We start from the raw sequence: 17499 nt of genomic DNA on the forward strand, positions 1-17499 counted from the left end.
TGATGTACGAATATCTCTTAATATGATATATATACATTAAATGTCGTTACAACGATAAACGTTACATATATGTCTCGTTTCAAAATCATTAAGTTAGTAGTCTTGTTTTTACATATGTAGTTCATTGTTAATATAATTAATGATATGTTTACTTATCATAATATCATGTTAACTATATATATAACCATATATATGTCATCATATAGTTTTTTACAAGTTTTAACGTTCGTGAATCACCGGTCAACTTGGGTGGTCAATTGTCTATATGAAACCTATTTCAATTAATCAAGTCTTAACAAGTTTGATTGCTTAACATGTTGGAAACATTTAATCATGTAAACATCAATCTCAATTAATATATATAAACATGGAAAAGTTCGGGTCACTACAATGTTAACGCAGAACCTGTGAAGGTATGCGTAGCGTACTTCACTTTGTCCTCTTTAGTACACTTACTTATGGCAAACACCGATTCGACCTTCTCGGTCCACCGTTTCAATCCGATCGGTCCTTCGGTTCCATCAAATTCCAAAGGTTTGCAGGCAGTGAATTCTTTGTAGGTGCATCCTACACGATTTCCTGTACTGCTAGATCCAAGGTTATTGTGGGTATGTAGCGCAGCCTGTACTGCGGCTATGTTTGAAGCTAGAAAAGTACGGAATTCCTCTTCATTCATATTCACGGTGTGTCGAGTAGTCGGTGCCATTTCCTTCAAAATAGTCAAATGGAACAAGTTAATCATACAGAATATTAAGAGTAGTTAATAGTATTTCGTAGCATAATATGAACTCATTTATAAAAGCTTTTTCTTCATATTAGCGTTTTATAAGTTTAAATTCGGGTAGTACCTACCCGTTAAGTTCATACTTAGTAGCTAATATACAATTCAACTACTACAATTCTATATGAAAAACTGATTATAATAATATTTCGCGTTCAAACTTTTATACAATATTTTACAAACTTACAATACCGCTTATTTTACATAAAGCATGAAATATAGCACATAATAACTTTGATACAAGATAGTTGTGAAGATAATTCTAGCTAGTACACAAGTCGTTCAGCAAAGGCAATAAAGACACGTAATTCATACGTCCAGAAACAAGTCATGCATTCTGGTTTTACTAGGACTACTTCCCATCCTTGGTCTTGTGCAACATAACCGTTATGGCCGTTGATAAGACAGCGTGTTGTAACGTCGTCAAAGGGACGAGGGTTACGTAATGTCCAACAGTCCCGTAACAATATAAAAACCTCATTTCTTACTCCAATTACCGACTCCGTCACTTGTGGAAACGTTTTGTTTAATAGTTGTAGCCCGATGTTCTTGTTCTCACTTTGGTGAGAAGCGAACATTACTAATCCGTAAGCATAACATGCTTCTTTATGTTGCATGTTAGCCGCTTTTTCTAAATCACGAAGTCCAATATTCGGATATATTGAGTCAAAATAATTTCTTAACCCGTTGCGTAAAATAGCATCTGGGTTCCCCGCAATATATGCGTCAAAGTAAACACATCGTAACTTATGGGTTTCCCAATGTGATATCCCCCATCTTTCAAACGAAAGTCTCTTATAAACCAAGACATTCTTGGAACGTTCTTCGAATGTCTTACAAACTGATCTCGCCTTAAATAGTTGTGCCGAAGAATTCTGGCCGACTCTAGACAAGATTTCATCAATCATGTCTCCGGGTAGGTCTCTTAAAATATTGGGTTGTCTATCCATTTTGTGTTTTTAAACTGTAAAATAGACAAGAGTTAGATTCATAAAAAAAAAAAACTTATTAATACAAGCAATTTTTACATATATCATAAAGCATAAGAACACTATATTCCATATATTACACCACACGAATACAACTATCTTATTCCGACTCGCTTGTTTCTTCTTCTTCGGTTTTGGTTCGTTTTGCCAAGTTTCTAGGGATATATGATGTTCCCCTAATACGAGCCGTAATTTTCCACATTGGTTTAGAAAAACCTGGTGGTTTAGAGGTTCCCGGGTCATTGTTACAACTTAAGGACTTCGGGGGTTGACGATACATATAAAGTTCATCGGGGTTGGAATTAGACTTCTCTATTTTTATGCCCTTTCCCTTATTATTTTCTTTTGCCTTTTTAAATTCAGTTGGGGTAATTTCTATAACATCATCGGAATTCTCGTCGGAATCCGATTCATCGGAGAATTGGTAATCCTCCCAATATTTTGCTTCCTTGGCGGAAACACCATTGACCATAATTAACCTTGGTCGGTTGGTTGAGGATTTTCTTTTACTTAACCGTTTTATTATTTCCCCCACCGGTTCTATTTCTTCATCCGGTTCCGATTCTTCTTCCGGTTCCGATTCTTCTTCCGGTTCCGACTCTTCTTCCGGTTCCTCTTCGGGAACTTGTGAATCAGTCCACGAATCATTCCAATTTACATTTGACTCTTCATTATTATTAGGTGAGTCAATGGGACTTGTTCTAGAGGTAGACATCTATCACATAATATCAAACGCGTTAAGAGATTAATATATCACATAATATTCACATGTTAAAAATATATAGTTTCCAACAAAATTTGTTAAGCAATCATTTTTCAAGTAAACACGGTCGAAGTCCAGACTCACTAATGCATCCTAACAAACTCGATAAGACACACTAATGCAAAATTCTGGTTCTCTAAGACCAACGCTCGGATACCAACTGAAATGTCCCGTTCTTATTGATTAAAAAACGTTCCATATTAATTGATTTCGTTGCGAGGTTTTGACCTCTATATGAGACGTTTTTCAAAGACTGCATTCATTTTTAAACAAACCATAACCTTTATTTCATCAATAAAGGTTTAAAAAGCTTTACGTAGATTATCAAATAATGATAATCTAAAATATCCTGTTTACACACGACCATTACATAATGGTTTACAATACAAATATGTTACAACAAAATAAGTTTCTTGAATGCAGTTTTTACACAATATCATACAAGCATGGACTCCAAATCTTGTCCTTATTTAAGTATGCGACAGCGGAAGCTCTTAATAATCACCTGAGAATAAACATGCTTAAAACGTCAACAAAAATGTTGGTGAGTTATAGGTTTAACCTATATATATCAAATCATAATAATAGACCACAAGATTTCATATTTCAATACACATCCCATACATAGAGATAAAAATCATTCATATGGTGAACACCTGGTAACCGACATTAACAAGATGCATATATAAGAATATCCCCATCATTCCGGGACACCCTTCGGATATGATATAAATTTCGAAGTACTAAAGCATCCGGTACTTTGGATGGGGTTTGTTAGGCCCAATAGATCTATCTTTAGGATTCGCGTCAATTAGGGTGTCTGTTCCCTAATTCTTAGATTACCAGACTTAATAAAAAGGGGCATATTCGATTTCGATAATTCAACCATAGAATGTAGTTTCACGTACTTGTGTCTATTTTGTAAATCATTTATAAAACCTGCATGTATTCTCATCCCAAAAATATTAGATTTTAAAAGTGGGACTATAACTCACTTTCACAGATTTTTACTTCGTCGGGAAGTAAAACTTGGCCACTGGTTGATTCACGAACCTATAACAATATATACATATATATCAAAGTATGGTCAAAATATATTTACAACACTTTTAATATATTTTGATGTTTTAAGTTTATTAAGTCAGCTGTCCTCGTTAGTACCCTACAACTAGTTGTCCACAGTTAGATGTACAGAAATAAATCGATAAATATTATCTTGAATCAATCCACGACCCAGTGTATACGTATCTCAGTATTGATCACAACTCAAACTATATATATTTTGGAATCAACCTCAACCCTGTATAGCTAACTCCAACATTCACATATAGAGTGTGTATGGTTGTTCCGAAATATATATAGATGTGTCGACATGATAGGTCGAAACATTGTATACGTGTCTATGGTATCTCAAGATTACATAATATACAATACAAGTTGATTAAGTTATGGTTGGAATAGATTTGTTACAAATTTTCACGTAGCTAAAATGAGAAAAATTATCCAATCTTGTTTTACCCATAACTTCTTCATTTTAAATCCGTTTTGAGTGAATCAAATTGCTATGGTTTCATATTGAACTCTATTTTATGAATCTAAACAGAAAAAGTATAGGTTTATAGTCGGAAAAATAAGTTACAAGTCATTTTTGTAAAGGTAGTCATTTCAGTCGAAAGAACGACGTCTAGATGACCATTTTAGAAAACATACTTCCACTTTGAGTTTAACCATAATTTTTGGATATAGTTTCATGTTCATAATAAAAATCATTTTCTCAGAATAACAACTTTTAAATTAAAGTTTATCATAGTTTTTAATTAACTAACCCAAAACAGCCCGCGGTGTTACTACGACGGCGTAAATCCGGTTTTACGGTGTTTTTCGTGTCTCCAGGTTTTAAATCATTAAGTTAGCATATCATATAGATATAGAACATGTGTTTAGTTGATTTTAAAAGTCAAGTTAGAAGGATTAACTTTTGTTTGCGAACAAGTTTAGAATTAACTAAACTATGTTCTAGTGATTACAAGTTTAAACCTTCGAATAAGATAGCTTTATATGTATGAATTGAATGATGTTATGAAAATCATTACTACCTTAAGTTCCTTGGATAAACCTACTGGAAAAGTGAAAAATGGATCTAGCTTCAACGGATCCTTGGATGGCTCGAAGTTCTTGAAGCAGAATCATGACACGAAAACAAGTTCAAGTAAGATCATCACTTGAAATAAGATTGTTATAGTTATAGAAATTGAACCAAAGTTTGAATATGATTATTACCTTGTATTAGAATGATAACCTACTGTAAGAAACAAAGATTTCTTGAGGTTGGATGATCACCTTACAAGATTGGAAGTGAGCTAGCAAACTTGAAAGTATTCTTGATTTTATGTAACTAGAACTTGTAGAATATATGAAGAACACTTAGAACTTGAAGATAGAACTTGAGAGAGATCAATTAGATGAAGAAAATTGAAGAATTAAAGTGTTTGTAGGTGTTTTTGGTCGTTGGTGTATGGATTAGATATAAAGGATATGTAATTTTGTTTTCATGTAAATAAGTCATGAATGATTACTCATATTTTTGTAATTTTATGAGATATTTCATGCTAGTTGCCAAATGATGGTTCCCACATGTGTTAGGTGACTCACATGGGCTGCTAAGAGCTGATCATTGGAGTGTATATACCAATAGTACATACATCTAAAAGCTGTGTATTGTACGAGTACGAATACGGGTGCATACGAGTAGAATTGTTGATGAAACTGAACGAGGATGTAATTGTAAGCATTTTTGTTAAGTAGAAGTATTTTGATAAGTGTATTGAAGTCTTTCAAAAGTGTATAAATACATATTAAAACACTACATGTATATACATTTTAACTGAGTCGTTAAGTCATCGTTAGTCGTTACATGTAAGTGTTGTTTTGAAACCTTTAGGTTAACGATCTTGTTAAATGTTGTTAACCCAATGTTTATAATATCAAAAGAGATTTTAAATTATTATATTATCATGATATTATGATGTACGAATATCTCTTAATATGATATATATACATTAAATGTCGTTACAACGATAAACGTTACATATATGTCTCGTTTCAAAATCATTAAGTTAGTAGTCTTGTTTTTACATATGTAGTTCATTGTTAATATAATTAATGATATGTTTACTTATCATAATATCATGTTAACTATATATATAACCATATATATGTCATCATATAGTTTTTTTTTTTTACAAGTTTTAACGTTCGTGAATCACCGGTCAACTTGGGTGGTCAATTGTCTATATGAAACCTATTTCAATTAATCAAGTCTTAACAAGTTTGATTGCTTAACATGTTGGAAACATTTAATCATGTAAACATCAATCTCAATTAATATATATAAACATGGAAAAGTTCGGGTCACTACAGTGTCGAACTCCCATTTGTTGGGGAGAAGTGGGTTAAAGAGAGATCGGGAGTACCGATTTGGTTTTGGAGATGAATAACAAGCTTGATATTATTCGGGAACATTTGAAGAAGGCTCAAGATTGACAAAAGTCATATGCCGAAAAACATAGACGAACGATCGAATTTCAAGAAGGTGACATGGTGATGCTTAAGATTTCGCCATGGAAAGGTATTATTCGATTTCGAAAACGGGGAAAGTTAGCTCCTCAGTTTATTGGACCATTCAAGGTTTTAGCTCGTGTTGGTGAAGTTGCGTATCGTTTTGAATTACCCGAAGAGCTTGCGGGGATCCATAACACGTTTCATGTTTCCCATCTCCGTAAGTGTCTTGCGGATGATTCTTCATGGATGCCATTAGACGAAATCGAGCTAAACAACAAGTTAGAATATGTTGAAGAGCCGATTGCTATACTAGATGAGAAGGTGGAAATGTTGAGGAATAAAGAGGTGAGAACTTTTAAGGTTTAATGGCGACGGAGTAAAGGTTCCGAGTTTACGTGGGATCCCAAAGAGTTCGTGTTGGTTTATCTTCCCTCGTGTCATGCGGCTTGGATTGCAAGGACGCAATCCGAATAAGTGGGGGAGAGTTGTAAGACCCGAATAATTACATTGTACATAAGTGTATTTGCGATACTTGAGACGGGGTTTTGTTGTGTATATTTAAAGCAGGGAAGAATTCTGAACTGGGGGTGTCGCGCACCGCGCGGCTATATGGCGCGCCGCGCCATCTGTCTGCGACAGATTCCCCTTTTCTTTTAATTAGATATTTTGAGGGCATTTTGGTAAAACTACTTTGGAACCCGAATTTAATGCCTTAGATCAGTTTGGGAGCCTCATTCACTCCATTCACAACCACCTTATCATCTTCCATTCAAGTTTAGAGAGAGAGGAGGTTCTAGAGTGAGAAAACTCCATTAAAGGAAGAAGGAAGTCGAATCGAGTCTTGGTGCGAGTTCTAAAGTCGTTCATCTAGTCGCTAGCTACGTGGTGATTGTGTTGGTAAGTTATAAAACCCAATTTCTTACTTTAATTGTGTTTAAGGGTTAGGGTTTGGGTTAGTGGTGCACACAAAACCCAATTGCTAGTAAATTTGGGGGTTTTGGGTGAATTTGGGTCTTGTAGACTCAAAGATGACTAACTAGGGTTTTTCAAGTATTAATTGTTGTTAACAAACCTTAATTAGTTAGTAAATTGCTAGAACACCACTATTTATGTAAATGGGTGTTGCGTGGGTTAGTGGATGACCCGAAATTGGCGTGTTGACCTTAAATGGGTCAAATTAGTCAAAATGGACCTAAGTGAGTAAATGTTTGTGATTAATACATAAACCTAGTGTTAAAAGGTGTTTTAAGACCTAACTTGGCTAATGTTAGGGTTTTGGCAAAAGATGACCCAATTATGGGGTTAAGTGTCCAAATGGGTCAAAATGACCTAGTAGTGGTGATAGTTGTGAGTTTGACCAACTTGAATAGTTGATTGACTATATGTACTTTGTAATAGGTGTGTTACCTTGAAGTTCCAAGCTTGAATTTTATCGATTCACCGAAGGCGTAAGGTGAGTGGAATAATTATGCGTGTATGTATATAATGTATTTATTTGTGTAGAATGGATGTGGCATTGTTGCGTTGTTAAGACACCACGTTCTATGTAACGAGTAGTATTATCGCGTTGTTTAAGACACTACTCATTGTTTGATTGACATGTGGCATTGTCGCATTGTCTAAGGCACTACATTATCATGGGAGTGGATGTCGCGTTGTTTAAGACACCACTCATCGTTTTGATTGGCATGTGGATTCGTCGCGTTGTTCAAGACGCCACATTGTCATGGGGGTGAGTGAGTCGCGTTGTTTAAGACATCACCCGAGGGATTAGTGATTACGCGTTGTTTAAGTAACACTAACGGATGTTATGAACTCCAACGGCCTTTTAAGTACCGTTCCCTTGCTCGACTGGTTAATCATGGTTATAATAATGTTGTGTTAGCATATTTAATTATGAACTATATGTTATTGGTATTGCTAGCTCCTTATGAATTTGCGGTTATTGGTATATGCTTAATTTTTGCATGGTTGTCGAATTGCTAGCTCTTGTGCGATAATGTGTAAGTGATGCAAGTAAGTAGATTATATATGTATGTGTATAATTATTACATTCACTAAGCTTTGCTTACCCTCTCGTTGTTTACCTTTTTATAGGTTCGGTTGTGGACAAGGGTAAGGGCATCATCTTGGATTAGAGATCCCGTCGTTGCTAGAGAATGCTTTTGGGCTATTTAGTTTTTGGAGTATTGACCGAGACTTGGGTAGTTTAATCCCAAACACCATGCTCGTAGTGTAGTTTGGTACTTAAACTTTTGATGGTCGAAACTCATATTTTGAATTAAACTCGTAAAACGGCCGATGTGGGCCCCGCTTGTAAAACATCATTTTTATGTTTGAATCGTGATAGTTTTACATATTTAAATGTGTGGTTAAAAGCGTGTCGTCTAAAAATGTCGGGAACTAGTCGATCTTTTTCGCATTTGAAACTTTTCGGACAGGCCTGAATGGCGCGCCGCGCGGCCATCCTGGCGCGCCACGCCACTTCACTGTACAGCAATTTTTTTTTTTTTCACGTGGTTGGGTCGCGGGTTGGTTTGGGTTGTTACATAACGGCTCACCATTCTCGCGAGGTACACGAATGAGCTTCTCACTATAAATAACTTTCCCTTTCATCCTTGAAAGCCAGTCCATTCAAACTATTTCATCAAAGCTTCCTAACTTGATGAGTATTAGGTTAATCTTAAGGTTCATTCCAACCAAATCTTATTATACTACCGTGAAAAATTCTATCATTCTCCTCAAATAACATCCGCTTGTGCGTAGGTAACTAATCCTTTCCACTACTACTTTAAACTTCCAAGTTTTGTTAACATGAGGTCATCTCCAAATGACCCACCTGTTAATTTTAAGGCACTACCTTAAATTACTCCTCTATCTCTGCCAGCTTACCATTTGCTTGTCCTATAGAATACTTAACTCTCATGGTTGTTAATGGCTTATTAGTCATCACACTAAGGTTCTTAGATATAAGGTTTCTATCGCTCTAGTATTAATCAAGGCCCTCCTTGTACAGTATCTAGGCTACGTGGTTATTCTTTCCCTACCTCTAACAGACCAGAATGTGTATGCTCAAGTGATCCCTACCAAAATTTTCCTTCGAATCACTTCATATTCCTCATGTAGTAATATTGGAACTTCTGCATGATTTACTTCAATATAATCACGCTGGCCTGGCGTCATTATATTGTACTAAATCGTACGTTCATTCTAATATCACTCCATATGGTCAACGTAACGTGATCACTTCAAGTTCTACTCAATTTCATCTAACGGTACTTTATCTATGCTATCTCAAAACAAAATCTACATAATTAATATCACGGTTTCTCGGTGTGGGTGCGTAGGTTTCGTAGGTCATGCATCAATGCCTAAATGTCTCGAAAGTTCTTCAAAATGTTCGAATTCAGGTAATGTCATTAGGTTCCTTTCTAGAAATCCAATATGGGTCTCGTGTTGAGTTGTACGTGTAGCAAGTAGTAATACAATATGTCTTGAGGCAACTCCCAAGTCTTTAGGTATAGCTGAGCATCAGTAGAAGGCACTCTGACCTTGTGAAAGGAGATGTCCTCCCGACTTCTCCAATGCCTAAGAGGGTTAGGGACCTAAGTCCAGAAGTGTCATTAGATCATCGAGTAGTGGTCAAGAATGAAAGAGATAAGTGACGGTCATGAAAGTGTACGGGATACGAGTCATCTTGCAGAAACTGAACATCCTTCTAATGTTCATACGTTGTGCGTGGCTAATTAGGGTGAGCACGGGGTGCGGTTACTCCGACAAGTCCTCACATATCTCCTCCTCCGAGGATCAACTTTAGTGGGCGTGCAATCCGAGGGGTACTCCTCCTAGATTGCGTGAAGAATTGTTTCGATCTCCAGAACGGTGGAACGATAGTAACAGATGGATTACAATACCAATCCTTAGGGTTAGACATGTGGGAAAAGGGTTCAGAAAACATCTGAACTAGGAAAGGTAAGTTTTTCAAGTCGGTATAGCGAATAGCAGGCATGAAGCAAGCACGTAATCAGGCACTACAGCAACCTAGATCGTCTACAGCAGTATATAGCATGTCAATATTAGCAGTACTAAACAGAAGTAACATGCAATCAAAAGCAGATAGTAGTATGCAGTAGCGAGGATAAGCAATAGCATGCAACGAGTTCTCATAGCAGTAAGAGTAAGCAGTAGCATGCAGCAGATAATATGGCAGTATAAGTAAGCAGTAACATGCAGCAGTAGTAAGCAGTAACAAGTAAACGAGCAAGTTGTAGATTAGTCCTATTAGTGAATACTACTTGGCCTGGTCTAGACTCACTAATGCAACCTAATTCCCTACAACCAATGCTCTGATACTAAATGTGACGCCCCGTACAAAACCATCGTGTACGATTCGTCAACAACAGGATCTTTACATGGTCAAATACTATATGCTGTTTGAAAACCAGTTTGCATTCATAAAAAGACATAGCGTTTACAAAAGATAACGTGACACAAAGGTCGTTACAAAGTCATTATTTTTGAAAATAACATATATTACAAATGCAAAAGAAAAGTTCCATAATTGAGACATCTCTAAGTTATGCAGCGGATTCTAACACAGCAGGTCCTTAACAGTGAGTCTAAACAGCATGACAGCAAGTCTAACAGCAAGACAGCAAATCTAAACAGCGGAAGCAACAAACCTCTAAGCACCTGAGAAAACATGCTTAAAAACATCAACAATAATGTTGGTGAGCTATCGTTTAAATTGTAACACTAATATAAGATTGACCACGAGATTTCAATGTTTCAAAAGAGTATGAAAAGTATATGTATAACCGTGGGCACATGGTAACTAGACTTAACGTAAATATAAATATCACCCCCTAAAAGTACACCTGGCGAGTGCGTATGTCCTCGAAGTATTAAACACCCGTTAAATGCTAGCGCGACTAGCCCGAGTGGGGATGTCAAACCCTATGGATCCATATCTAAGATTCGCGTCTACCGGTTCAAAAACCAATAGTTAAACGTGACCGTGCTAAGGAGAAAGTTTATGCCGTTATATAACCCACACATATTTAAAGTTTAAGTACTCGTTTCAAATAAGTAAAACATAAAAAGCGCATGTATTCTCACTCCCAAAAATAGTAAAGTAAAAAGGGAAGCTATAACTCACAGTGAAGAAGCAATACAAGTCGATACGAAAGTGTGCAAGTAGTAAGTCGGTCCGAAAGGTCGTCAACCTAAATCAAAGGTTACTAGGTCAGTAGGTTGTCTTTATAAGTTCTATTAGTGCATAAAATAAGTTTAAGTGTCATCATCATCATCATTCATCATCATAAAAGCTAAATAAGTTAATCATGTATAGAGGTCAAAACAATAGGCTGACTTGGATCAGCTGCTACGACCTCTACGTAAATCAAAAAGATGCGTAGTCAGTGGCTATAGCTCCGTATGTGAGTCCTCTAACCGCTGACCAATTTTCAGAACCTAACTCGTCTTCGTTTGACTGTGGGGACGGTTTAAGTGCAAGTAGGTCAGAAATTTCAGCACAACGTTACAACGGCGTAGTGACTTTCGGAGGGCTATAAATCCTAAACCGTATATCGGATTAAGACGAGGCCTAAACAGAAAATCATCTACTCGAACCGAACTAACTGAAAATCAACTTTCCAGTAGCCCAGGTGGTCTGATAAGATCCCAAAAACAATAAGCAATGTGCTCTAGTGGTTTTCTTAGTGCTTGATGCTCATCACGGTTCTCATCCTTGATGCTTATAGCTTCAAGTGTACAACTCGTTGATGGGTTAGCATCACCTTGACCAAGATTCTACCATCAACACACAATATGTTAAGACCAAGTAAGAACACAACTCATTTAAGAGTCTTAGATGGATGATGAACCAAGGTTACATCATATCCTTAGTCTTAACACAATTACAAGTTCCATTTACAACTAAAGCTACAAACTTTACTTCAATCAAACAAGTATGAACATAATTTAAATCAAATAAGGTGATGGAACCCTAAGCTAGAGAGCTTGGATCCTTTTCACACAAGTTATAAGATTACAAAGCTAAAAAGCTTGAACCTTTGGTGTTCTTGAAGACCTTGAAGCATAAAGCTTAGATCTTTAAGTTACATGAAGACCATAAACACAAGTTTTGATCTTTATAACAAAATAATAAGATCATAAGTTAGGAAACTTAGATCCAACAAAAGATATGAAGATTCAAGCTAGAAAGCTTGCATCTTGGTTGTTCTTGAAGATCTTGAAGCATAAAGCTTGGATCTTTAAGTTACATGAAGATTACAAACACAAGTTTGAATCTTTATAACAAAATAACAAGATTAAAGTTAAAAGATATAGATCTACAAAATAGGTGAAGATTCAAATCTAGAAAGCTTGAATCTTCCATGTTCTTGAAGGATTCAAATCCAAGTTTGAATCTACAAGATGTAATCAAGATCAAAGTTAAAAAGCTAGACCCATGATGATGATGATGATGATGAATTCATGAGAGAGAGAGGAAGAAGAAGAAGAAAAATCAATACTTACACTTTTTAGAGAGAGAAAGAACTAGAGAGAGAATTAGAGAGTGAGTGTGTGTAAATTACAAATGAAAGCAAGTATAAAATGGATGGAATAAGGCTTATATTTATAGGTGGTGAGGGTGTGGGAAGGTTAAGGTGGCCGTGATTTTGGAGGGGGGACAAGGTAGACCAACTTTTGCTTTTTGGTTAATGGTTGTTTAAAGTTAGTGCTTATGTTAGGATCCCATGCAACATTAAGGATAATACTTGACAAAAATGCTAGTATGTTCTCTCTAATAAATGGGCATTTGTCTTACTTATTAATGGGCCACTAGTTAATTATAATTGGCTAATTAAATGGTCCACTAACTAGTGTAGGGTGGGCTAAAGTCCAACAAGGTTGAAAGTCCAACAAGACTAACTATTAAGCATAAGTAAAGTACTAAGCGTAATTAAGCATCCAAAAACCCAAGTAATTGTTATTATAAAATAACAATTAATATTTCGTAGTCATAATATTCCGATTACGACAAAAGTTAAACGTGTACGCAGTACGCAGTTTGTTCGAAACGTCAAGTGACACTAACGGTCATAAAGGCTTCCGGAGATCAAGTTAAGTATCCTACGTACTTAAAGGCACGTTTTAACATATAAATGAAAGTAAACCACGTGTATAAAGATTCCAGAGTATAAAGTAGCACAGTACGCACAAATTCGCAGTTTCGCAAAAATCACAAGGCACAAAAAAAGTCGAAAAAGCCGGGTCGTTACATAATTAGATATTTAAAAAAGAATAAATCCCTAAAATCAGGTTGCAATTTCTGAAATGTACACATATATGAACCCAAATTAATGTACTTTGTAAATATTCCGTATTTAATATGCTTAACGAACTTCTAAATTTTGCTTCAAAATTCATAATATACTTTCAAAACTTGTTACAACGTGCATAATGTATATATGTATATGTATAATCAATAAAGCATAAAGTGCAATCAAGATAAGTTTATTTGAAAAACTGATATTATGCTTTCTGAGGACTGTATGTTTGGTACCTTAGAAACAAATTGAAATTATCCTTAGAAACAAATTGAAATTATCTTCGACACTTTAAACATTTGTATAAACTATATTGCACACATTTCTGCATGTTGAAACTTACAATAATTATTTGAAAAAATATCATGATTGGTTCTCAAACTTTGCACCATAAATCAAGACGAGACCTTAAGTTTAAATCGATCATGGTTGATTCCAAGTTTTAAACATTGTACAAGAATGGTCCCAGAAATTAACAACGCTAGGTTTACTTAGTTAACCACAGACGTGTTTCGCACATGATGGATATTTTTGTCTTTTTATTTCTCACCTATCTCTTTCATTCAACCCATCAATTCTTTCAAACACTAACTACAAATACATCTCCATGAGTCCCTACTTTGATTTTTAAAATCAAAACTAACATATTTCATTTTATGAACTGACATGTTTCTTCTTAATGTTTATGAACAAGAATTGTTCAAAAACTTATTGAAATATTTCTTTAATAATACAAATCTTTTATGAATATTTAATAGTTTAATTTTTGCATATGAACATGAATTTAAAGCCTTTCAAAAACAATAAAAAAAAAATAAACATGAATTTAAATAACCACCTCATGTTTTCATCTACTTCTATGACAATCTACTAACGAAATAAAGAATACACGAAGATATCATTAAGTATAAAAATTTATTCAAACTCAAGCTTCTTGAATAAAAGAATCGAGGATCTTAGTACGACCCCAATAGCAGACTTTCAAGAACACAAATCAAAGGTTTAATTCTGACACAAAGGAAACCCATATCAAGGCTTTAAACCTGGTCCGTTTATTTCGGCCTTTTAGTTTTGTAGATCGGTTCGAAAGAAACACAAATCAGGGGTTTAAACCTGAATCGGAAACCATCGAATCTAAAGGGCGAAGGTGGTTGTGAATCGGAAACTGGATCGGAAACTGGATCGGAAACTGAATCGGAAACTGAATCGACACCCATGGCTTCGACCAAAATTGTGGTTACGATGGTGTGAACTTGAACAAACGCTTGTTATTACTAATCGCATGCTGCTATTGTTACAGTTCTTTTGCATCTAAATCTAAGATTTAGTTTAATCAAAAGGATATTTCAAATCTTGTGATTGGCATCTGGTCCATAACCTTATTAAAACTCCTAGATTCCTCCTTATTAAAAATAATTGCCATGAATGTGATATGAACTCGGACCATGGCTGTTGATAACTTTATGAATTAGATTTAGCTTTGTAGGTTTTGATTTAAAAAAATGGAAGTTACGAGTCAGGGAGATGTATTTGTAGTTGGTGTTGAAAAAAAAAAAAGGATGGGTTGAATAAAACATATCGATATCGATGAGAATGAAAAGACAAAAATATCCATCATGTGCGAAACACATGTATGAGGTTAACTATGTGAACCTAACGTTGCTAATTCCTAGAACTATTCGTGTACAATGTTTAAAACTAAGGACCTGATTGATTTAAACTTAAGGTGCTATCTTGATTTATAGTACAAAGTTTGGGGACCAACCATGATATTTTTTCTAATTATTTGACTTTTCCCTTTATTAATCTACAACAACTTCTTATATTATCATAGAAAATTGACAAGATCCTGGAATGGATTCACTTCATCTGGTTTAATTGTCATAAAATTATAAGAGGATGTTTCATGGTTGTTAGTTAACAGAATGAAAATTGTTATGGTTGACTAATTAAAGATTATCCAATCAATTAACAACCTAAGTGAAAAAAAATATACAATCACATACTACATTTTTTTTTATCACCATCTTGACTAGTATATAAAGCCACCATGGCCATCTCTAAAGACACAATATCTTAACAACAATATATCCTAAGAACAACAAAAATTGCAAACAAATGGCTATTTCCCCTTCCATTATTTACCATCATCTCATCTTCTTCGTTCTCTTGCTCCTTATAAATCTTCAACCGTGTCCTGCAGCCGGTGGATCATGGTCCTTAGTCCTCCCAAGCATCGGCATATCCGCCATGCACATGCAACTACTTCCAAACGATCGTGTCGTCATGTACGATCGTACCGATTTTGGAACGTCAAACATCTCTCTTCCAGATGGCAAATGCCGTCCCAACTCAACTGATTGCTCAGCACATTCAGTCGAGTATGATGTGGTGTCCAATTCTGTACGTCCACTTATGGTTCTCACCAACGTTTGGTGTTCTTCGGGAACTTTAATGCCTGATGGAAGATTAGTCCAGACAGGTGGCTTTGATGACGGTTATCGCGTCGTCCGTATTTATAAATCATGTGACACTTGTGATTGGCAAGAGATACCAAATGCTTTGAGCAAACAGAGATGGTATGCAACCACTCATTTATTACCTGACGGCCGCCAAATTATAATTGGCGGCCGCCAGGCATTTAACTATGAGTTTTACCCCAAGGAGTCGGCCACTGAGGCCGCGATCAGTTTTCCTTTTTTGGTTCAAACAAACGACCCAAATGAGGAGAATAATCTATACCCATATGTATTTCTCTATCCCGATGGAAATTTGTTCATTTTCGCTAACAATCGTGCTATTTTGTTCGATTACGTTAAGAACCTAGTTGTCAAGACTTACCCAGGCATGCCAGATGGACAGCCAAGGAACTACCCAAGTACGGGCTCTGCTGTATTACTCCCGTTGGCGATTAAGGGAGGTATCGTAAACGAGGTTGAAGTATTAGTTTGTGGTGGTGCACCAAAAGGAGCATTCGTTAACGCGAATAAAGGGATATTTAATGTGGCCTTGGATACTTGCGGGCGGATGAAATTAACCGACCCGAATCCACAATGGGCCATGGAGACAATGCCATTTCCTCGAGTCATGGGCGATATGTTATTGCTCCCCAACGGCCAAGTTTTGATCATCAATGGCGTATCAGCAGGAGTCGCAGGGTGGGAACTTGGAAGGAACCCAGTTCTTAGCCCAGCAATTTACCAACCCAATAACCCTATCGGGTCCCGTTTCGAGATCCAAAATCCGAGCACTAAACCGAGAGTTTACCATTCGACATCAGTGTTATTATGCGATGGACGCGTTCTTGTTGGTGGAAGTAATGCACATGATAAATATCAATTCACAAATGTTCTTTATCCAACAGAGTTGAGTCTAGAAGCCTTTTCCCCTTCTTATTTGGATTCAAATTCATCTGATTTACGTCCGAAAATAGTATTACCAATAACAAATGCTAAAATGCAGTACGGTAAACAAGTGGTTATGGTATTTACTATCTCGGGTGTTGTGGATTTAACTACAGTCTCAGTGACAATGGTGACACCTTCGTTTAACACGCACTCGTATTCAATGAATCAAAGATTGTTGGTACTCGATAATGGGCCCGCAACCAAGATTATAGGAAAGTCAAGATACCAAGTTGTTGTGACGTCACCACCATCTGGTAACATTGCACCGGCTGGGAATTATCTATTGTTTGTGGTTCATAAAGGGATCCCAAGTGCAGGTATTTGGGTTCACTTGCAGTGACAAAGTTCAGTATATTTATTACATTGTTTTGGCTAAGTGTTTGACCTTCTACTTGATTTCTTTGTAAAATTAATGAATATAATATAACTTTATTTGTATAAACTAAATTGTTCTCTTTGTTATTTGGGCATTTGGCATTACATTTTTAAGAAGTCCTTATTAATGAGTTTATCATATATCATATATATACAGAATACAGATAAGATAATCTTGTTATAGTAATTAACATACAGATAATCTTGTTTTAGTAATTAATATTTAGAGAAGCGAATAAGACAATTAATGTGCTGGTAATCCTGGTATCATATCATTGAGTTTTAATGA

General features: G+C 35.8%; 1 protein-coding gene across 1 annotated transcript; it reads left to right on the plus strand.

Moving 5' to 3' along the window:
- The first annotated feature begins 15546 nt into the window (after positions 1-15546).
- Positions 15547-17175, plus strand: LOC139892347 (aldehyde oxidase GLOX-like). Its single transcript, XM_071875416.1, has one exon. The coding sequence runs from the start codon at positions 15547-15549 to the stop codon at positions 17173-17175; it is 1629 nt and encodes a 542-aa protein (XP_071731517.1).
- The last annotated feature ends 324 nt before the right edge of the window (positions 17176-17499 follow it).

Source organism: Rutidosis leptorrhynchoides, chromosome 2 (assembly GCF_046630445.1).
Source record: "Rutidosis leptorrhynchoides isolate AG116_Rl617_1_P2 chromosome 2, CSIRO_AGI_Rlap_v1, whole genome shotgun sequence".
NCBI lineage: Eukaryota > Viridiplantae > Streptophyta > Magnoliopsida > Asterales > Asteraceae > Rutidosis > Rutidosis leptorrhynchoides.

What these genes read in the sequence shown, in the direction of transcription:
- LOC139892347 (XM_071875416.1), top strand. Translation starts at nt 15,547, where the DNA reads ATGGCTATTTCCCCTTCCATTATTTACCATCATCTCATCTTCTTCGTT.